At 43.4% G+C, this 23,572-nt stretch overlaps 1 protein-coding gene across 2 annotated transcripts; it reads left to right on the plus strand.

The window, feature by feature from the left end:
• The first annotated feature begins 45 nt into the window (after window positions 1-45).
• On the plus strand, window positions 46-23,572 carry LOC106585027 (ras-related protein Rab-3C). Of its 2 annotated transcripts, none has more exons than XM_014170767.2 (5): window positions 46-118; window positions 3,960-4,184; window positions 7,473-7,591; window positions 20,160-20,284; window positions 20,600-23,572. In XM_014170767.2, exons 1-5 carry the CDS (start codon window positions 101-103, stop codon window positions 20,788-20,790), a joined length of 678 nt encoding a protein of 225 aa, XP_014026242.1. In that variant the 5' UTR covers window positions 46-100; the 3' UTR covers window positions 20,791-23,572. The 2 variants fall into 2 exon arrangements, with proteins under 2 accessions (XP_014026242.1, XP_014026243.1); XM_014170768.2 differs by lacking the exon at window positions 46-118 and adding an exon at window positions 2,768-2,975.

The raw sequence follows: 23,572 nt of genomic DNA on the forward strand, positions 1-23,572 counted from the left end.
ATTATCGTGCAGAGTACTTAATAGAAACATTTTGTTTATGAAACTTCCGCCATCAAAACCTTTTCAAAGAATTGTGCAAAGAGAACGTGCTACTATATCAATGCCTCTATTAATTTTGGTGAGTGGATATTACGCAAGATATTTCCCACATAGTTGTATGCACTTTGATTCTGTAAGCCGTATGTTTTATAGAACATACACATTTGCAGACATATTTGGAGACGAGAAAACATGTGCTGTAATATTAAACGACAGCAAGTTGATCTGATCGGTTACTTTAGAAGATATTTGCATAAATGTTGCACAGTAAGTACAAATATCCTAGAATTTAGTGAAACTAGCACATGAGGCTTTGCAACTGTGACCTCTTTCAGTCGCCCCCCTGTTAAGCAGCAATCCAAACGGTCAGTGGACACCAGTCAAACAACCCAGTCTCTCATTAATTATGCACTATAAACAAAACGGTCAAAGGCTTAATTCCTGCCAGGAGACTAATCATTAACACACCCAATCAAATCCGTTTCCCGGTACATGGATAGGTAATTTACTTTCCATAACTGCGGTGGACAACAACTGTCTGTCCGATTATATAACTTTTTGGTGTGTCTGGAAGTCGTTAAAGGGATAGTTGACCCAAATTTCAAAATTACACATTGGTTTCCTTACCCTGTACGCAGTCTATGGACAAGGTCTTTTAGCAATCCATGCTTTGGTTTTATTTCCATGGTACTGTTTCCAAATTCTAACGTTTTAGCTTTTGTGGCACAAATCCCATTCAAGTCATGGTACTGATATTATAATTGTTCGTGCATCATGTACAAATCACCCGCAAGTATCGCAAATTGATGGTGAAGCTCAACAAAGCCATTTACAAATGATTTGAGCATGACGCGTGCAAAATGCCAATATCGGTCCCATAACTTGACTGGGATTTGTGCTACGAATGCTAAAACGTTAGCATTTGGAAACAGTGCCAGAGAAACTGAACCAAATAATGGATTGCTGTTATACCTTGTCCATAGACTGCTTACAGGGTAAGGTAACCATTATGTCATTTTGTAATTTGCGTGAACTATTCCAACATTTTAATCAGATATATTGATTTAAACAATTGGATTTTACATAACACAATTTGTTCAGATGTAGACCATAGGGCAACATGGGAGACTTAACAGTCATATTTATATTCACAATGGCATGTGCAAAATACAGAAAGTTATTGTGACTTTAACTCAAAGACTAATCTGACAATCTGATTCCTCCCAGCATGTTTTTTCCCTCAGGACTGTAAGAAATATCAACACAGATTTCTAGTTGATCACAACAGTAATCATGGGATAGACTGGTCCTAGAACATTGCTGGCATTGTTTGGCATGGCAATGAGTGCCAAGTAGTTGGCATGAAAGCACAAACAGACTGACACTCAGGCTAGTCAGATCAGAAATAGCAACAGAGAACAGGTGTGGTCCAGTAGTCCAGAACAGCAGCCATGGGAGCCTGTCACAGATGATAATGGGCTGAGTGAAATGTTGACTAGGATGATATATTATTAAATAATGCATAGTGTGTGCACGCGCGGGCGTGCACGTGTGTGTGTTTAGATTTCCAGGTCTCAAATACCATGTCTCAGTAACTTTGAATGTCAATGTAGGCTTATTTTAAAACGGAACGGTCTTCATTCCTATTCGTCACAGTATGTGGAGTGACATAAACAGCTACAAATGTGAAATCTTACCAATAACTGAAAAAAAGTCTCACAAAACAGCAATCCATGCTTTGGTTTTGTTTATCTGGCCACTGTCTCCAAATGCTATGTTTTAAGCATTTGTGGTGCGATCCAACATATCCCCTATGTTTGCATTTTTCACAATTTATGTCTGAATAAAACTTTGTATTTTAGACCTATACAAAGAATATAATCTACTTTTCTAGGGCCTGTTTAATAAGGGCTGGTTTCTCAGCCTGGACTGTCTTAATGGAGAATTCTCATTGGAAGTACATTTTGGTCCAGGTCAGTGTAACAGTTTAGCTTCCGTCCCTCTCCTCGCCCCAACTTGGGCTTGAACCAGGGACCCTCTGCGCACATCGACAACTGACACCCACGAAGCATCGTTACCCATCGCGCCACAAACTGCTTCAGGTCTCAGAGCGAGTGACGTCACCCGATTGAAACTCTATTAGCGCGCACCACCGCTAACTAACTAGTCATTTCACATCGCTTACATCAGGACCAGGTTTAATCGACACCAGTGTTTGGCATCTATTACTGTAGTTTCAGTCTCAGCATCCTGTGTGTGTGGTGCTGAGATGAGAGGCAGATAGGAGAGAGGTGCAGAATCCAATCTTGTACGACAATAGCAAAATATTTCCCACATTTTCTCACATCCCCCTCCAAGTATTGCAGTTCCCATAGTCATATGGTACCTAGATGAAACCGTTGACTTCAGAATGACTCAATACACATCATCATTAGGCTACATTGAACAAATTAATTTAGGCTAAATGCACATTGTTATTGTGCTTTACATTTCTGAAATGTTATATTGTTTTTTTTCTAAGAGCAAGCATATTTTTTGGTAATGCCACAGAGGAAATTGTATAATTGTCAAAATACATTATTAGATTAATGAAAATGTTCACAAAAATATCAATTTTTTAAATATATTATAGTCTGGAGTTGTCAAAATGAATGTTGTCAAAGTGACTGTGTTGCATGCTGAGTAATGCAGTCACCCTTTTGGAATTATAAAGACTACAAGCTCCATATTGTGAACTTCGACGTCGAATGCGCTTACTACGCTCTACAACGAACGAACACTGGCTCGCGCTTGGGCCGGACAGTTCAGCTTCGGAACACAGGGACAGCTCCCAGGTGCTGAAATTGTCGAGCATCAAACCGAACCGTCTTCTACAGTAAAATATATTTATATAAAAACAGAAAAAGCCACTGACTGACACGAAGCCTTCGACGCAGGTTGGTTTGCTATGATTGAAAATGTTTTTTCTGCATCATGTCAATTTTTTGCTAGACTGTTATAGAATTCCGCAAAGAACTTGATTGACCTAAGCTGTATTTCCGATGTTCCAAAATTCTGCAAGGTTTTATCCAATTTACAAGAACTAGCCTACATTTGTGGAGCATTATGGAATAGTGTATTTTCGTCATCCTCATAACATTTCTAAATGGAATTAGCACATAAAACACCTAAAATGCTGTGTCCATGTATTTCTAGATTATTGTTATCGGTAATAGGACATTTTGTTTACGAAACATTGTCCATAGATAGTACAGTGTTGTTAACAGTGCAGTTTAGGCTTGCTTGGTGTAAAATCGAAAGAATCCTTCTCCGTTTAACAGAACAGGCACATGCTTGACATGGCAAATTGCTGATGCACAGTGAAAACATTTAGGCTACTAGGAACAAAGATGTCTGCTGTAGCCTAGTTCTATTTATATAGAATGCTGACAAATGCAGACGAATTATGCAAGAAAGATGAAACATTCCACATTTGTTTTTTTGTCAATAATTGTTGGATTGTTGAATTGATTGGCATAACCATTGATAAATCCAAGCCTAATTGATCAGACACCTTCCACGCCCTGCTGGGTATGGTATGGATTGCTTGTGAAGGATCTGACTAATGTTCATTGGCAGGCACATATATGTGAAGATGTAGAACACAGGTGGACTCTACACCAACCCCAGGGTGTGTAGTGCTCTTTTTGTTTATCCAACACAGCCATCTGCCATCAGACACAGTCTGTATGCCTTTAACACCAATCTGAGAGGCTGGTGTGTTTGCGTGTGATCATTTGAATCATATATTCTTCTTTAACACGTCTGTGACATCCGTCTTCCATGCAACATATCTAAACCTTAGAGTGACATTTCTAATTCCAATGAGTTGATTTCATGTTTGTCATAACCTGTGACACTGTGACTCCTGGTCTTTCCAGATGGCTGCCACTCAGGGGACCACTCAAGGGAAGGAGGGCGGGGACCAGAACTTTGACTACATGTTCAAGCTGCTGATCATTGGGAACAGCAGCGTGGGTAAAACCTCCTTCTTGTTCCGCTACGCTGACGACGCCTTCACCTCAGCCTTCGTCAGCACCGTGGGCATCGACTTCAAAGTGAAGACCGTCTACAAGAACGACAAGAGGATCAAACTGCAGATCTGGGTAGGTCTGTCGCTAGAGTCAGGGCTACTCACTATTGTGATAGATAATGTCTAGTGTACTGTAGGTGAAGCTATTCAACTAAAGTGTGCACAAATATGAGCTATTCATTCAATTGCAGTATTTGCCTTATGTTTCCCCCCAAATGTATGTTTCTTAAGTTTAAATACAAGTGTGCATCTAGCCACAACCTGTCACAGGTTAGTCTGCACATTGGCTGTTAGAAGTCTATAACAATGTAGAAGGCAGTATCGTTACAAGCTTTAAGGGATTGGGGCTTATAAATCACTTTAAACCCCAATCCCTTAAAGCTTGTAACGATACGGCCTTTCTACGTTGTTATAGATTTCTAAAAGCCAACGTGCAGACTAGGTTCCGGTCACAATAACATTAAGTGTGACATTTGACATGAAACATTTGAGGTGGATTGTGCTGCTAAGATGTAGGAGCAAGGCCTGCCGTGATGGAACGCGAGGCAGGGCAGTGTAGAGAACAGAGGCAGGTGGATGTGTATGGATCACTGAACAACACTCCTCTCAGACTGTGTTCTCCTCCTATGTGTGTCCGACCTCGCCTACAGCCTTTTTTTTTTATTAGGAGATTTGGAGTTGAAGGAGTTTGTTTCTGAGCACCTCTGAGATAGCTACGGTGACAATTTAAAGCATGCTTCCTCCAAACACCCGCTCTCTCTCTTTCCTAGAGAGGCAATGCTGTTCGCTGTCATATTTACTGTCTGTTCCAGCAATTCATTGGTCCCAGACAGGACTGTAGCAGTTAATCAGCTGAGGGTTGAATGTAAGCAGTTTAATTAGTGAGTAATACGGGTAATGGGTTTTTGTCAGTTAAGCAAAAACAAGCGGGTTCTAACAGAGGCAGGATTGCCAGAGAGAGCATTCAATTGAATAGCTCTAGGTTGTCTAATTGGGCTGTTTGAGTACTGTACAATTCCTGATGAGCCACAGTACACCCGAATTTACCAGGAAGATTCAAATAAGATTGCCTATTGTCACTCTTCACGGACTGTACTAAAGATTCTGTCCATTTCTTGGTCTTATTCACAGTGTAAACTGCTCTGTGGTGCCATGGCGATGATTAAAGAAACTCAGTCAGTTCGTTTCAAATGGAGCTCCTTTTCATTGGACTCAGCAGGATTTTTCTGTCTTGCTGTGTCTTTTAGCTAAGAACAAGCAAAGCTGCCCACTCAAATAGCCCCAAGATTAAATGAGTCATTGTCAAGCACTTGGCCCTGAATCAATAGGGGTAGTGAAATGTGTGGATGCATACAGTATGTCTTCAGTATTCAGCCTAGAGGAAAGTCAACAGCCAAAGCATTGTCTAGAAGATGAATGTTTAATGTAAAGTAATGTCACAGTCTGCAAAAAAAAGAGAACCATTTTTTATAATAACAACAACAAAAAAGGATAAAGAAATGTCCTTAAAAAACATGATATAAAATTAGGTAATGCTATAGCCTACTGAATTGTATTGTACAAAAACATTCTTCAGTTCATTGTTCGCACAAATATATAGACACACACACCTGAACATCTGCATGCAGGTGCACGTACGTCCATGCATTACTGTGTATATTTGTGGGTTTCCATTGCTCAGCCCAGCTGCTGTATGAGGGAGATTGAGGTAGACAGCCTCTGAGCTGTGTGTGCTTTTGAAGGTCAGAGATGTCCGTTGGCTACCACACAGACACAATTATAGCCATATTCACAGAGAGAGCAGAGCAGGCCTCTCTCTGTAGCTAATGTAACCCAGCACTGTTTGGCCTCGCAGTGGAAATAGCACACTGCTGAGTGCCCCTATACAAGAGGTTTATTGTAAACCCATAGACATGACATAATCAGTATAATATGGCCAGTAGGTCTCAGCCACCACTGTGACTAATCAGCATGGAGTCAGAAATGTCTCTCTATTTCAATGGTTAGCTACGGTATATGGGATCAATGGTCTGCTTCCCATGGGGTGTGGAGACATCACCAGACATCCCGTTGTGCTTGGATCAATTGCTCTGTTTGGGATGGGCCCTGTAGGCATGGAGAGGGATTTGAATTATTTGATCACAGTGCATTATTCATTTACTGGGGAGACTTGAACCTCTAGAATTTGTGAATAGATAATGACCATCATGATCATCACAGCTACCCAAACCAGCCGGCGATGCAGGATACATGATCATCACAGCTAGCCAAACCAGCCGGCGATGCAGGATACATGATCATCACACCTAGCCAAACCAGTCGGCGATGCAGGATACATGATCATCACAGCTAGCCAAACCAGCCGGCGATGCAGGATACATGATCATCACAGCTAGCCAAACCAGCCGGCGATGCAGGATACATGATCATCACAGCTAGCTAAACCAGTCGGCGATGCAGGATACATGATCATCACTGCTAGCCAAACCAGCCGGCGATGCAGGATACATGATCATCACAGCTAGCTAAACCAGTCGGCGATGCAGGATACATGATCATCACAGCTAGCCAAACCAGCCGGCGATGCAGGATACATGATCATCACAGCTAGCCAAACCAGCCGGCGATGCAGGATACATGATCATCACACCTAGCCAAACCAGTCGGCGATGCAGGATACATGATCATCACAGCTAGCCAAACCAGCCGGCGATGCAGGATACATGATCATCACAGCTAGCCAAACCAGCCGGCGATGCAGGATACATGATCATCACAGCTAGCTAAACCAGTCGGCGATGCAGGATACATGATCATCACAGCTAGCCAAACCAGCCGGCGATGCAGGATACATGATCATCACAGCTAGCTAAACCAGTCGGCGATGCAGGATACATGATCATCACAGCTAGCCAAACCAGCCGGCGATGCAGGATACATGATCATCACAGCTAGCCAAACCATCCGGCGATGCAGGATACATGATCATCACAGCTAGCCTAAAACCAGCCGGCGATGCAGGATACATGATCATCACAGCTAGCCAAACCAGCCGGCGATGCAGGATACATGATCATCACAGCTAGCCAAACCAGCCGGCGATGCAGGATACATGATCATCACAGCTAGCCAAACCAGTCCAGAATAAATACACACATGGATGGGAGACTTCCTGTGTGACTTACTGTGAGTGACTTACTGTGAGTGACTTACTGTGTGTGTGTGTGTGTGTGTGTGTGTGTGTGTGTGTGTGTGTGTGTGTGTGTGTGTGTGTGTGTGTGTGTGTGTGTGTGTGCGTGTGCGCGTGCGTGTGCGTGCGTGTTTGTGACCAGCAACACCAATGTTCTTTATCTCTCTCCAGGACACGGCGGGACAGGAGCGGTACCGGACAATCACCACTGCCTACTACCGGGGAGCCATGGGCTTCATCCTTATGTATGACATCACCAACGAGGAGTCCTTCCATTGTGTGCAGGACTGGTGAGTTCTACTGGGGTACAACACATTTTCACCCTCTCTAGGAGGAACATTTGTGTTAAATAGCACAGTTTATTTTATAATTGTAAACCAGTATGTGTCAGCATTAACAGCTTTCATCAGCACGTTGGAAGGACTGCAATTGTGTCAGTATATCATGTATCATGAAATACAGGAGGGAAGGAAGCAACTTCAGGTGACATGTTTTGTTTGAAGTATTGTTTACATACTGTATATCTTAACACAAGATTCTCAGAAAGACTACATATCTTTATGGACAACAGTGTGTTGTTGGGTTGTATTGAGACAGGATGAGTAGAAGATTTCTCCCTGTGAAGAATCAGACCCAAATAGCTGACCTTCATCTCTGTCAGTATCTCCTTATCTAAGCGTATTGATTAGAGCGCTTGTTGTCAGAGAGCCACTGGCCCATCTGGGGGGGGGGTCTCAGGGTAGGGGGGGGGGGGGGGTCCCAGGGTAGGCCAGGCAAAGTCACGAATCACTGTCTATGTGAGCCACAAAATCTATTTCCATCCGAATACTGAATACCTACACTACTGGAACCTTGTACTGTATCTTTCCTGTATCCTGGATTCAACATGATTTATTCCTAGAAATAAGAACAAGAAGTCTATTTCATCAGTCACAATTACCAGGTTTCTGGGATAAACTTTACCAGAATAGTTTAAGAAAGAGAATGTTTTGATGGATGCACTTGACAAAACGATTAAATGTCTCACAGTGAAACAAAAAGAAAAATGTTTTCCCAATTGTGTACAGAGAATGCGATTTTGACTACGTGTCCTCTTTTGTGTACAGAATGGGCGTGTCACGTCAACACTAGTGTTGGTATGTTGAGTAGGGCATCTGTGTAGAAAGTAGACAGGTGAAACATCTCTGTTCCCTGTGGTTGTGTAGATCCAGGTGTTGTGGCCAGACGGTGTGACCCCTCCCTCTCTGTAGCATGTTTACAGCTCACTGGTGTAGCCTTATCTCACCCTCACAGCCCAACAGGATTATGGGAGCACAGAGAGGAAAGGGGCGCTCGCGATCACTACGGCAACGCGCTGATGTACTGTCGGATGACTAACTGCTAAGAAAGGAAGAAAACACATTTATTTTACAGGCACTCTGTATGAGACATTGCAATGCAATCAATTTTAACAGCAGCTACTGTACAATCATGAACTGCTCTATTCTGAAGTCTCGATACCAGTCAGCTAATGACTGTTATTATCTTGCCGCTGTTCAAATCAGTGAGCTTGTTCACTAAAGCCATAGCAGTGACAGAGCACGAAAATACTTTATTAGTTAACACTTTCTATGAAGTACATACATATAATGCTTTATAACATCCTTTATAATGTGTTATAACACTGACTATAAGCATCCATAATAACTGATAAGTGGTAATAAAACCATGTATGATGTTTTAAATATTATTAGCTATAATGACTTATGAGACTATATATTTGGTATTTGGTATTTTATTAGGATCCCCATTAGCTGTTGTAAAATCAGCAGCTACTCTTCCTGGGGTCCACACAAAACATGAAACATGACATAATACATCAATATACAAGAACAGCTCAAGGACAGAACTGCATACTTAAAAAAAAGGCACAGGTGTCTTACATATCAATGCATACACACAAACTATCTAGGTCAAATAGGGGAGAGGCGTTATGCCGTGAGGTGTTGCTATATTTGTTTTTTGAAACCAGGTTTGCTGTTTATTTGAGCAATATTGCATGGAAGGAAGTTCCATGCAATAAGGGCTCTATATAATACTGCACGCTTTCTTGAATTTGTTCTGGATTTGGGGACTGTGAAAAGACCCCTGGTGGCATGTCTGGTGGGGTAAGAATGTGTGTCAGAGCTGTGTGTAAGTTGACTATGCAAACAACAATGTTAATGTTGTTAATGTTTCTTATAAAAAGAAGGGATGCTGTCAGTCTCTCCTCAACTCTTAGCCAAGAGAGACTGGCATGCATAGTCTTTATATCAGCCCTCTGATTACAATGAAGAGCAAAACATGCCACTCTGTTCTGGGCCAGCTGCAGCATAACTAGGTCTTTCCTTGCAGCACTGGACCACACTACTGGACAATAATCAAGATTAGACAAAACTAGAGCCTGCAGAACTTATTTTTTGGAGTCAAAAAAGCAGAGCATCTCTTTATTACTGACAGACCTCTCCACAACTTTACAACCATTGAATCTATATGTTTTGACCATGACAGTTTACAATCTAAGGTAATGCCAAGTAATTTATTCTCCTCAACTTGTTCAACAGCCCCATCATTCATTACCAGATTCAGCTGAGGTCTAGAACTTAAGGAATAATTTGTATCAAATACAATGCACTTAGTTTTAGAGATGTTCAGGACCAGTTTATTACTGGCCACCCATTCCAAAACAGACTGCAACTCTTTGTTAAGGGTTTCAGTGACTTCATTAGCTGTGGTTGCTAATGTGTGTATGGTTGAATCATCAGCATACATGGACACACATGCTTTGTTTAATCCCAGTGGCAGGTCATTGGTAAAAATAGAAAAGAGAAGAGGGCCTAGAGAGCTGCCCTGTGGTACACCACACTTTACATGTTTGACTTTAGAGAAGCTTCCATTAAAGAAAACCCTTTGAGTTCTATTAGATAGATAGCTCTGAATCCACGATGTGGCAGAGGTTGAAAAGCCATAACACATAATTATGGTCAATAATATCAAAGGCTGCACTGGAATCCAACAGTACCGCTCCAACAGTCTTTTATTATCAATTTCTTTCATCGAATCATCAGTAATTTGTGTCAGTGCAATACATGTTGAGTGCCCTTCTCTATAAGCATGCTGAAAGTCTGTTGTTAATTTGTTTACAGAGAAATAGCATTGTATTTGGTCAACAAAAAAAATCCAACAGTTTGCTAAGAGCTGGCAGCAAGCTTATAGGTCTGCTGTTAGAACCAGTAAAGGCTGCTTTACCACTCTTGGGTAGCGGAATTACTTTGACTTCCCTCCAAGCCTGAGGACAAAGACTTTCCTCTAGGCTCAGATGAAAGATATGACAGATAGGAGTGGCTATAGAGTCAGCTACCATCCTCAGTAGCTTTCCATCTAAGTTGTCAATGCCAGGAGGTTTGTGATAATTGATCTATAACAATAATTTTCCCACCTCTCCCACACTAACTTTACATAATTCAAACTTGCAATGCTTTTCTTTCATTTAAAGTTTTTTTTTATGAATGAATACAATTGCTCACTATTCGTTGTTGGCATTTCCTACCTAAGTTTGCCCACTTTGCCAATTAAGTAATCATTAAAATAATTGGCAACATCAAATGATTTTGTGACGAATAAGCCATCTGATTCGATGAAAGATGGAGTTGAATTTGTCTTTCTGCTCATAATTTCATTTAAAGTACTCCAAAGTTTTTTCCATTATTCTTTATATAATTGATCTTGGCTTCATAATACAGTTTCTTCTTCTTTTTGTTGAGTTTAGTCACATAATTTCTCAATTTGCAGTAAGTCAGCCAGTCAGATGTGCAGCCAGACTTATTAGCTACTCCTTTTTCCACATCTCTTTCAACCATACAGTTTTTCAATTCCTCATCAATCCATGGAGCCTTATCAGTTCTAACAGTCAGTTTCTTAAAAGAGGTTTTTAACAGGTGCATGTTTATCAATAATTGGAAGAAGCAATTTCATAAATTCATCAATTACAGTGTCTGGATGCTCCTCATTAATCACATCAGACAAACAAATATATATATACAGTAACAGGAAAAAGTATGTGAACTCTTTGGAATTACCTGGATTTCTGCATAAATTGGTCATACAATTTAATTTAATTTATTTCATTTTTTATTTTATTTCACCTTTATTTAACCAGGTAGGCTAGTTGAGAACAAGTTCTCATTTGCAACTGCGACCTGGCCAAGATAAAGCATAGCAATTCGACACATACAACAACACAGAGTTACACATGGAATAAACAAAACATAGAGTCAATAATACAGTAGAACAAAATAAACAAAAAGTCTATATACAGTGAGTGCAAATGAGGTAAGTTAAGGCAATAAATAGGCAGTGGTGGCGAAGTAATTACAATATAGCAATTAAACACTGGAATGGTAGATGTGCAAAAGATGAATGTGCAAGTAGAGATACTGGGGTGCAAAGGAGCAAGATAAATTAAATAAATACAGTATGGGGATGAGGTAGGTAGATAGATGGGCTGTTTACAGATGGGCTATGTACAGGTGCAGTGATCTGTGAGCTGCTCTGACAGCTGGTGCTTAAAGCTAGTGAGGGAGATATGAGTCTCCAGCTTCAGAGATTTTTGCGGTTCGTTCCAGTCATTGGCAGCAGAGAACTGGAAGGAAAGACAACCAAAGGAGGAATTGGCTTTGGGGTAGACCAGTGAGATATACCTGCTGGAGCGCGTGCTACGAGTGGGTGCTGCTATGGTGACCAGTGAGCTGAGATAAGGCGGGGCTTTACCTAGCAGAGACTTGTAGATAACATGAAGCCAGTGGGTTTGGCAACGAGTATGAAGCGAGGGCCAACCAACGAGAGCGTACAGGTCGCAATGGTGAGTAGTGTATGGGGCTTTGGTGACAAAACGGATGGCACTGTGATAGACTGCATCCAGTTTGTTAAATAGAGTGTTGGAGGCTATTTTATAGATGACATCACCGAAGTCGAGGATCGGTAGGATGGTCAGTTTTACGAGGGTATGTTTGGCAGCATGAGTGAAGGATGCTTTGTTGCGATATAGGAAGCCGATTCTAGATTTAATTTTGGATTGGAGATGCTTAATGTGAGTCTGGAAGGAGAGTTTACAGTCTAACCAGACACCCAGGTATTTGTAGTTGTCCACGTATTCTAAGTCAGAGCCGTCCAGAGTAGTGAACCTGGACAGGCGAGCAGGTGCGGGCAGTGATCGATTGAATAGCATGCATTTAGTTTTACTTGCGTTTAAGAGCAGTTGGAGGCCACGGAAGGAGAGTTGTATGGCATTGAAGCTCGTCTGGAGGTTAGTTAACACAGTGTCCAAAGAGGGGCCAGAAGTATACAGAATGGTGTCTTCTGCATAGAGGTGGATCAGAGAATCACCAGCAGCAAGAGCAACATCATTGATGTATACAGAGAAGAGAGTCAGCCCGAGAATTGAACCCTGTGGCACACCCATAGAGACCGCCAGAGGTCCGGACAACAGGCCCTCCGATTTGACACACTGAACTCTGTCAGAGAAGTAGTTGGTAAACCAGGCGAGGCAATTATTTGAGGCTGTCGAATCTGCCAATAAGAATGTGGTGATTGACAGAGTCGAAAGCCTTGGCCAGGTCGATGAATACGGCTGCACAGTAATGTCTCTTATCGATGGCGGTTATGATGTTGTTTAGGACCTTGAGCGTGGCTGAGGTGCACCCATGGCCAGCTCTGAAACCAGATTGCATAGCGGAGAAGGTACGGTGGGATTCAAAATGGTCGGTAATCTGTTTGTTAACTTGGCTTTCGAAGAGCTTAGAAAGACAGGGTAGGATAGATATAGGTCTGTAGCAGTTTGGGTCTAGTGTCACCCCCTTTGAAGAGGGGATGACCGTGGCAGCTTTCCAATCTTTGGGAATCTCAGACGATACGAAAGAGAGGTTGAACAGGCTAGTAATTGGGGTTGCAACAATTTCGGCAGATCATTTTAGAAAGAGAGGGTCCAGATTGTCTAGCCCGGCTGATTTGTATGGGTCCAGATTTTGCAGCTCTTTCAGAACATCAGCTATCTGGATTTGGGTGAAGGAGAAATGGTGGGGGCATTGGCGGGTTGCTGTGGAGGGTGCCGGGCAGTTGACCGGGGTAGGGGTAGCCAGGTGGAAAGCATGGCCAGCCGTAGAGAAATGCATATTGAAATTCTCAATTATAATGGATTTATCGGTGGTAACAGTGTTTCCTATCCTCAGAGCAGTGGGCAGCTGGGAGGAGGTGCTCTTATTCTCCATGGACTTTACAGTGTCCCAGAACTTTTTTGTGTTAGTACTACAGGATGCAAATATCTGTTTGAAAAAGCTAGCCTTAGCTTTTCTAACTGCCTGTGTATATTTGTTCCTAACTTCCCTGAAAAGTTGCATATCACGGGGGCTATTCGATGCTAATGCTGAACACCACAGGATATTTTTGTGCTGGTCAAGGGCAGACAGGTCTGGAGTGAAGCAAGGACTATATCTATTCCTAGTTCTAAAGTTTTTGAGTGGGGCTTGCTTATTTAAGATGGTGAGGAAGGCACTTTTAAAGAATAGCCAGGCATCATCTACTGACGGGATGAGGTCAATGCCATTCCAGGATACCCCGGCCAGGTCAATTAGAAAGGCCTGCTCGCAGAAGTGTTTTCGGGAGCGTTTGACAGTGATGAGGGGTGGTCATTTGGTCGCAGACCCATTACGGATGCAGGCAATGAGGCAGTGATCGCTGAGATCTTGATTGAAAACAGCAGAGGTGTATTTGGAGGGCGAGTTAGTTAGGATGACATCTATGAGGGTGCCCGTGTTTATGTATTTGGGGTTGTACCTGGTAGGTTCATTGATCATTTGTGTGAGATTGAGTGCATCAATCTTAGATTGTAGGATGGCCGGGGTGTTAAGCATGTCCCAGTTTAGGTCACCTAGTAGCACGAGCTCAGAAGATAGATGGGGGGCAATCAATTCACATATGGTATCGAGGGCACAGCTGGGGGCAGAGGGAGGTCTATAGCAAGCGTCAAGAGTGAGAGACTTGTTTCTGGAAAGGTGAATTTTTAGAAGTAGAAGCTCGAATTGTTTGATCTGATCTAAGTCACAACAATAGACAAACACAGTGTGCTTAAACTAATAACACACAAATTATTGTATTTTTCTTGTCTATATTGAATACATCATTTAAACATTCACAGTGTCGGTTGGAAAAAGTATGTGAACCCCTAGGCTAATGACTTCTCCAAAAGCTAATTGGAGTCAGGAGTCAGCTAACCTGGAGTCCAATCATTGAGACAAGATTGGAGATGTTCGTTAGAGCTGCCTTGCCCGATAAAAAACACTCACAAAATTTGAGTTTGCTATTCACAACAATCATTGCCTGATGTGAACCATGCCTCGAACAAAAGAGATCTCAGAAGACGTAAGATTAAGAATTGTTTACTTGCATAATGTCATGCCCTGACCATAGAGAGCCCTCGGGGTTCTCTATGGTGTTTTAGGATCAGGGTGTGACTAAGGGGGTTTCTAGTTATTGTGTTTCTATGTTGGTGTGTGTGTATGGTTCCCAATTGGAGGCAGATGATAATCGTTGCCTCTAATTGGGGATCATACTTAGTGTGTTCCTTTTCCCACCTGCGATGTGGGATATTGTTTTGTGTTAGTGCCTATGTGCGCTACGTATTTTGACGTTCGTTATTTCTTTGTTGTTTTTTGAAGTTTCACGATCAATAAAATGTGGAACTCTACTCACGCTGCGCCTTGGTCCGATTATTTATAGAACGGACGTGACAGAATATCCCACCATTACAGGACCAAGCAGCGTGCGCAGGAGGTGAAGGAGAGTAGGACATGGGAAGAAATACTGGGTGGATGCGAGACCCTTCCTTGGCGGGAGTTGCCGAGGAGTAACGGAGGACAGCGACGACGTCGGGGTCCGCGGCCACAAACAGCCCAAGGGCAACCCCAAGATTTTTTTTGGGGGGGGGGCACAAGGGGCGGTCGGCCGAGCCGAGGAGAGAGCCAGAGACCGTCTGGAAGTCGATGGAGCAGTTGGAGGAGGGAGATCGGAGAGAGATGTTGGTTAGGTGTATTCTGCAGCGCACTCGCCCTGAGGAGCGTATCATCAGTCCGGTGCAACCTGTGCCGGCTCCACGTACCAGGCCTCTAGTGCGCCTTCCTAGCCCGGTGCGTCCTGTGCCGGCTCCCCGCACTCGCCCTGAAGAGCGTGTCATCAGTCCGGTGACACCTGTGCCGGCTACACGCACCAGGCCTCTAGTGCGCCTTCCCAGCCCGGTGCGTCCTGTGCCAGCTCCCCGCACTCGCCCTGAAGAGCGTGTCATCAGTCCGGTGCCACCTGTGCCGGCTACACGCACCAGGCCTCCAGTGCACCTTCCTAGCCCGGTACGTCCTGTGCCGGCTCCCCGCACTCGCCCTGAAGAGTTTGTCACCAGCCCGGAGTCTCCAGCGACGGTCTACAGCCCGGAACCTCCAGCGACGGTTCACAGTCCAGAGCTTCCAGCAATGGTTCACAGTCCAGAGCTTCCAGCGACGGTTCACAGTCCAGAGCTTCCAGCGATGGTTCACAGTTCAGAGCCTCCAGTGGCGGTCCACGGCCCGGAGCTTCCAGTGTCGGTCCACGGCCCGGAGCTTCCTGCGCCGGTGCCATGGCCGGAGCCTTCCTCTGCGCCGATGCCCAGTCCAGGCACAGTGTCCAGTCCCGCTCCATGGCCGGAGCCTTCCTCTGCGCCAGTGCCCAGTCCAGGCACAGCGTCCAGTCCCGCTCCATGGCCGGAGCCTTCCTCTGCGCCAGTGCCCAGTCCAGGCACAGCGTCCAGTCCCGCTCCATGGCCGGAGCCTTCCTCTGCGCCGGTGCCCAGTCCAGGCACAGCGTCCAGTCCCGCTCCATGGCCGGAGACTTCCTCTGCGCCGGTGCCCAGTCCAGGCACGGTGTTCAGCCCGGTTTCATGGCCGGATCCGCGATCTGAGCGGGTGCTACGTCCCGCACCGGAGCCGCCACCGACGCTAGTTGCCCACCCTAACCCTCCCCATCTAGGTTCAGGTTTTGTGGTCGGAGTCCGCACCTTTGGGGGGGGTACTGTCACGCCCTGACCATAGAGAGCCCTCGGGGTTCTCTATGGTGTTTTAGGTCAGGGCATGACTAGGGGGGTTTCTAGTTATTGTGTTTCTATGTTGGTGTGTGTGTATGGTTCCCAATTGGAGGCAGCTGATAATCGTTGCCTCTAGTTGGGGATCATACTTAGTGTGTTCCTTTTCCCACCTGCAATGTGGGATATTGTTTTGTGTTAGTGCCTATGTGCGCTACGTATTTTGACGTTCGTTATTTCTTTGTTGTTTTTTGAAGTTTCACAATCAATAAAATGTGGAACTCTACTCACGCTGCGCCTTGGTCCGATTATTTATATAACGGACGTGACACATAAAGCTGGAAAGGGTTACAAAATTATCTCTAAAAGCCTTGATGTTCGTCAGTCCACGGTAAGACAAATTGTCTATAAATGGATAAAGCTCAGCACTGTTGCTGCTCTCCCTAGGAGTGACTGTAAGTCAAAGATGACTGCAAGAGCACAGCGCAGAATGCTCAATAAGGTTAAGAAGAATCCTAGAGTGTCAGCTAAAGACTTGCAGAAATCTCTGGAACATGTTCACATCTCTGTTGACGAGTCTACGATACGTAAAACACTAAACAAGAATGGTGTTCATGGGAGGACACCACGGAAGAAGCCACTGCTGTCCAAAAAAAACATTGCTGCACGTCTGAAGTTTGCAAAAGTGCACCTGGATTTTCCACAGCGCTACTGGCAAAATATTCTGTGGACAGATGCAACTACAGTTGAGTCATTTGGAAGGAACAAGGCACAGCACACCAACATCAAAACCTCCTCCCAACTGTAAAGTATGGTGGAGGGAGCATCATGGTTTGGGGCTGCTTTGCTGCCTCAGGGCCTGGATAGCTTGCAATCATCAACAGAAAAACTAATTCCCAAGTTTATCAAGACATTTTGCAGGAAAATGTAAGGCTATCTGTCTGCCAATTGAAGCTCAACAGAAGTTGGGTGATGCAACAGGACAACGACCCAAAACACAGAAGTAAATCAACAACAGAAAAGCTTCAACAGAAGAAAATACGCCTTCTGGAGCGTCCTGACCTCAACCGAATTGAGATGCTGTGGCATGACCTCGAGCGGTTCACACCAGACATCCCAAGAACATTGCTGAACTGAAACAGTTTTGTGAAGAGGAATGGTCCAAAATTCTTACTGACCATTGTGCAGGTCTGATCCGCAACTACAGAAAACGTTTTTGAGGTTATTGCTGCCAAAGGAGGGTCAAGCAGTTATTAAATCTGAGGGTTCCCATACTTTTTCCACCCTGTGACTAAGATGAAGATCAGATCACATTTTATGACCAATTTATGCAGAAATCCAGGTAATTCAAAAGGGTTCACATATATATATATATTTTTTTTACATCATCCACATAAGGGTCATGGGATGTTATAAAGCATGATACATATGTATATTTATTATTCTGAATTAAAGGCCTGAACAGACATCTTATGGTAGGCTTTTATTCCATTATTATTATCCATTATTTGTCCTGATTAGAAGGATGCGGGTTAAGATGCATGTTTTCCAAAGCAAACGGATCCTTCCCTGCCAGGATGTGTGTGAATGAGCTCCTGTGTGTGACGCAGTTGTCTCCTGACAGTGACGGAGTCACGCTGGGTGCTAGACACTGCTGCTTCTCTCCTCTCCTGGTTATTGGCCATTGAAACACAAAACAAATAATTGTGAGAGATTAACATAGATATCGGTAATAATTTCCCCATTAAATATAGGCTAGACTAGAGATAGATTATAAACATTCAGCGCAAAAAAACCATTTCAGAGCAGCTGTTTTTGACCAGGATGTCACTGTGAATAATATCATCAGTCAACAGTCAGATGTGAATTGACCTACATCTGAACTCGTATGACCAATCTGACCTCACTGTACACTCCAACAGTGCAGTAATACTTAGAAATACATACATAATACAAAAAGTTAAAAACAAGAAACTAAACGAGCAATGGCAAAGTCTGGAATATAACTATACAGTGCATCCGGAAAGTATTCAGACCCCTTCCCTTTTTCCACATGTTTCTAGAAATGTTTGCCAATGTATAACAAAAAAAACTGAAATACCTTATTTGCATAAGTATTCAGACGCTTTGCTATGAGACTTGAAATTGAGCTCAGGTGCATCCTTTTCCCATTGATCACCCTTGAGATATTTCTACAACTTGATTGGAGTCCACCAGTGGTAAATTCAGTTGATTGGACATGATTTGGAAAGGCACACACCTGTCTATGTAAGGTCCCACAGTTGACAGTGCATGTCAGAGTAAAAAGCAAGCTATGAGGTCGAAGGAATTGTCCGTAGAGCTCCGAGACAGAATTGTGTTGAGGCACAGATCTGGTGAAGGGTACCAAAACATTTCTGCAGCATTGAAGGACCCCAAGAACACAGTGGCCTCCATCATTCTTAAATGGAAGTTTGGAACCACCAAGACTCTTCCTAGAGCTGGCAGCCAGGCGAAACTGAGCAATCGGGGGAGAAGGGCCTTGGTCAGGGAGGTGACCAAGAACCCGATGGTCACTCTGACAGAGCTCCAGAGTTCTTCTGTGGAGATGGGATAACATTCCAGACAACCATCTTTGCAGCTCTCCACCAATCAGGCCTTAATGGTAGAGTGGTCAGACGGAAGCCACTCGTCAGTAAAAGGCACATGATAGACCGCTTGGAGTTTTCTAAAAGGCACCTAAAGACTCTCAGACCATGAGAAACAAGATTCTCTGTTCTGATGAAACCAAGATTGAACTCTTTGGCCTGAATGCCAAGCATCACGCTGGAGGAAACCTGGCACCATCCCTATGGTAAAGCATGGTGGTGGCAGCATCATGCTGTGGGGAGGTTTTTCAGCGCCAGGGACTGGGAGACTAGTCAGGATTGAGGGAAAGATGAACGGAACAAAGTACAGAGAGATCCTTGATAAAAACCTGCTCCAGAGCACTCAGGACCTCAGACTGTGGCGAAGGTTCACCTTCCAACAGGACAACAACCCTAAGCACACAGCCAAGACAACGCAGGAGTGGCTTTGGGACAAGTCTCTGAATGTCCTTAAGTGGCCCAGCCAGAGCCTGGACTTGAACCCAATCTAACATCGCTGGAGAGACTGGAAAATAGCTGTGCAGCGGCGCTCCTCATCCAACCTGACAGAGCTTGAGAGGATGGGAGAAACTCCCCAAATACAGGTGTGCCAAGCTTGTAGCGTCATACCCAAGAAGACTCAAGGCTGTAATCACTGCCAAAGGTGCTTCAACAAAGTACTGAGTAAAGGGTCTGAATACTTATGTAAATGTGATATTTCCATTGAAAAAAACACTTACATTTGCAAAAATGTATAAAAATCAATTTTTGCTTTGTTATTATGGGGTATTGTGTGTAGATGTATTAGGGGAAAAAACTATTTAATCCATTTTAGAATAAGGCTGTAACGTAACAAAATGTGGAAAAAGTGAAGGGGTCTGAGTACTTTCCGAATGCACTGTATATATAAATGGTGTGTATAGACAGTATAGACATAACACCCCAAAAATTCACAAAACTGCTAAGTTCGCTAGGAGCTAGAAGCAGGCGGACAGTGTCTGTCAACGCCATTCTGTAGTAAACCTGGGTTTGATGGAGGAGATATGTTGTTTACTGTCGCCTATAGCTTCTAGGAGATAGATGCAGTGCTCTGTTTTCTTCTCTGTATATGTGTGTGTGTGTGTGTGTGTGCAGGTCCACCCAGATTAAGACCTATTCTTGGGACAACGCCCAGGTGGTGCTGGCTGGAAACAAGTGTGACATGGAGGAGGAGAGGGTGGTGGCTGCAGACAGCGGGAGACAGCTGGCAGAACAACTCGGTGAGCTGCTATCATTTGATTGATAAGGGACACTTTATAGTGGCAGAGATAAAATAATGAACACATCGAAAGGTCAACAGTCAGATACGAAGCATTATAATGTGTTAGCTCATACTGATTCACAGCACCGGTACCTACACGGGCTTTTGTAAGTTCATTGACTTATTGTAAACATAACGTACAGTATTTGACAGGCTTTCATTTTCACTTAGTCATTGTCAAGAGATTTCTGAATGTAGACAGTTAACTTCTTGTAAACATCATCTACAATGTTCATATACTCTTTCTCTCCTCTCCCTCGCTATCCCTCCACAGGTTTTGAGTTCTTTGAAACGAGTGCCAAGGACAACATCAATGTCAAGCAGACCTTTGAACGCCTCGTTGACATCATCTGTGACAGGATGTCCGAGAGCCTGGACACTGATCCTGCCGTTACCACGGGAACGCCTAGCACCAAACTGACAGACAGCGCCCCGCCGCTCCAGCAGTCCGCCTGTAACTGTTAGTGGCTCCTCCCAGTTCCGGTGTTTCCAAGATACCCAGTCCCTTAGATATAGACTGCATCCCAAATGGCACCCTTTTCCCTACATAATGCACTACTTTTGACGAGGGCCCATAAGCTCTGGTCAAAGGTTGCATACTTTATTGGAAAAAAGGTGCCATTTGCGACTCAACTGTAGTCTTAAACTAGGGGTGCACAACTAAGGTCCTGGATGGCTGCAGTAAAGGCAGATTTTCCTCCTTGCCTTTTAATCAGAGATTGACTTGTATAGATACTGTAGGTGCACTCTCTGGCCAATCAGTGACAGTAGTCCATCAGTTAAGTGCCAGGATGGAAGGAAACCCAGCAGGACTGCGGACTGGAGTTGTGCACCCCTGTCTTGTAGTATTCTGATGTGTCATCTGACCGCTTTTATCACCGTACATCAGCCAGGGCGCCAGTCTGTTTCTGTTCTCTTGACAACTCCTTATGGAATTGTCAAACATGGAGTTGGCAAGAGCACTGATCTGTGACCAGGCAAACAATCAATGTCTGTCCCTCTATAGCTGTGTTGAGGTACCTAGAAACACAGAGGGTCTGAATATGTCTGATGAGTATGTCTGTGTAGGCCTTACAGAATGGCTAATGATATGACACTACAAAACATCCATTATCCTTTTTAGCTTACCTTACAACATTAAAAAGGATGCTTGTAAAGGCTGTTAGAATTCAATGTGAGTAGCCTTCCAACTGGCTTCAAAGACTTGTAATCAATTCTAATTCTATTAGGAGAACCCAGAGCTTTGTCACTGTTTTTATTGTCCATCCTAAAACTTGCAGGGGATAAAGTTATAATCAGTGCTTTCATTTATTTAGCCATCTATTTATGCAGTTATTATGTTTGTGTTACATATCGTCTTCTGCCGAAGCCAAAAGCTATTCCGTGTACTGTAGACAAACTGGTAGATGGTAGCTGATTTCTGTTTGCTGTGTGTGTGTGTGTGTGTGTGTGTGTGTGTGTGTGTGTGTGTGTGTGTGTGTGTGTGTGTGTGTGTGTGTGTGTGTGTGTGTGTGTGTGTGTGTGTGTGTGTGTGTGTGTGTGTGTGTGTGTGTGTGTGTGTGTGTGTGTGTGTGTGTTAGGAAGAGTGAATGAGTGTGGCAGTGTGATAAGTTTAATCATCTACCTTGGATAAAAACACGTGGCCTTTTAGTATTTCCAACATGGCCTCGTCTCCTTTATGGTCACCTGCCACATTGATTTCATATTTCATGAATATACTACATTGTGTCTGTGAGTACTGTATACTGTACATGTGCATTTGTATTAGTAGTCCTGATATGCCATCTGATGAGTGTATCTACATTTCTGCAAAACTGAATGGATCCTCTTTTTCTAGCCTTATTAAGAAATTTGACAAGTGTGCTGTCAAATAACCAATAACCTAGGTGATGTTGTTCTAGCCAGACCATTACAGTTATCTTTACTCAAACTACAAACCGACCCTTCCCGAAGAGAAAGAAAATATAAAATGACCACAGCCAAGATATGATATGTTATGGCAGGTGGATACTGAAGCCATGATAGAGTCTGTCTGACTGGATAAACATCAATATCCTCCGAAGCAGTAGTTTTAGGGAGAATGGTGTCCATATTTCATATACCTAAGAAAGTGCACCTTTTCCACATCCTTGAACCATGTTGTTATTGTCTCCATCCTTGGCTGAAGCAAATTGTCCTTTACATATAGGATGTCGTGACAGTCCTGTACCTCCCAGTAAAGATAATCTACCACATTAGGGGAATAAGTACATAAAACATTTGATATCTGTAATTATGCCCCAAAAAACTGTCTGTAGTTTGTTTTACATTGTGTCTTTGCATAAAAAAATGGAAGGTTCAAAAAAGAAAAGTTGCATGATGACATTGAATTATCTATATTTATATATCTAAGGGTGTATGTTATCTATGTTATAGATATAGAATTAAGTGCATCTTCATAGCTTTGGCTGTGTGATGCAATGGGCCAACAAGTGCAATATTTTAGGAATTTATTCCTGTACATAGTCCTTCTAGTACAGTATATCTGCAGTTGAGTGACTGGTCTAATGTTGGTGTTGTATTGTATGGCACTGCAAGCATCACACTAAGTGTGTGTGTGTTGTGTGTGTGTGTGTGTGTGTGTGTGTGTGTGTGTGTGTGTGTGTGTGTGTGTGTGTGTGTGTGTGTGTGTGTGTGTGTGTGTGTGTGTGTGTGTGTGTGTGTGTGTGTGTGTGTGTGTGTGTGTATATGTGTGTGCTTTATCTGGGATTTGCAGTGCGGCGAAGTAGTGTATGTGTGTTTATTACTTATTGTATGTGTGTACCTTTTCTACTGATGTATTCATGCACTATATACTGTTCCTGCTAGCTATCTGTTGGTGAACTCGTACTATACGTCAAAATGCAGTATTGTGGAAGATAGTCAGAGAAATTAGGGTATGCCATATGCTGTACTGATATTAAGTCTATGTTATAAAAAAGGGAAATATCTCTACTCCAACAGGATGTTGTCTGTGTGAGATTATTATTTACCTGTACATGAATAGTAGCCATTACCCTGCTGAGATTGAAACTGCAAACATCTCTACATTCAAATCCCCTGTCATCTACTTCCTCATCTGTGATTATGCATATTCATGACCTCCACTATTCAGCCCACTGGGCACAGACGTCAATTCAACGTCTATTCCACGTTGTTTGTACCTTCAAGTGCAAGCAATGTGCAAACTATGTGTTTAAGATGATAGGAAATAAACAAATTGTATGCA

This window comes from Salmo salar, chromosome ssa24, assembly GCF_905237065.1.
Source record: "Salmo salar chromosome ssa24, Ssal_v3.1, whole genome shotgun sequence".
Lineage (NCBI taxonomy): Eukaryota > Metazoa > Chordata > Actinopteri > Salmoniformes > Salmonidae > Salmo > Salmo salar.

Excerpts from the sequence above, each read along its gene's own strand:
- LOC106585027 (XM_014170767.2), top strand. Across the intron at positions 4,185-7,472 it reads GGATCAAACTGCAGATCTGG|GACACGGCGGGACAGGAGCG; the intron begins GTAGGTCTGTCG and ends ATCTCTCTCCAG. Across the intron at positions 7,592-20,159 it reads TTCCATTGTGTGCAGGACTG|GTCCACCCAGATTAAGACCT; the intron begins GTGAGTTCTACT and ends GTGTGTGTGCAG.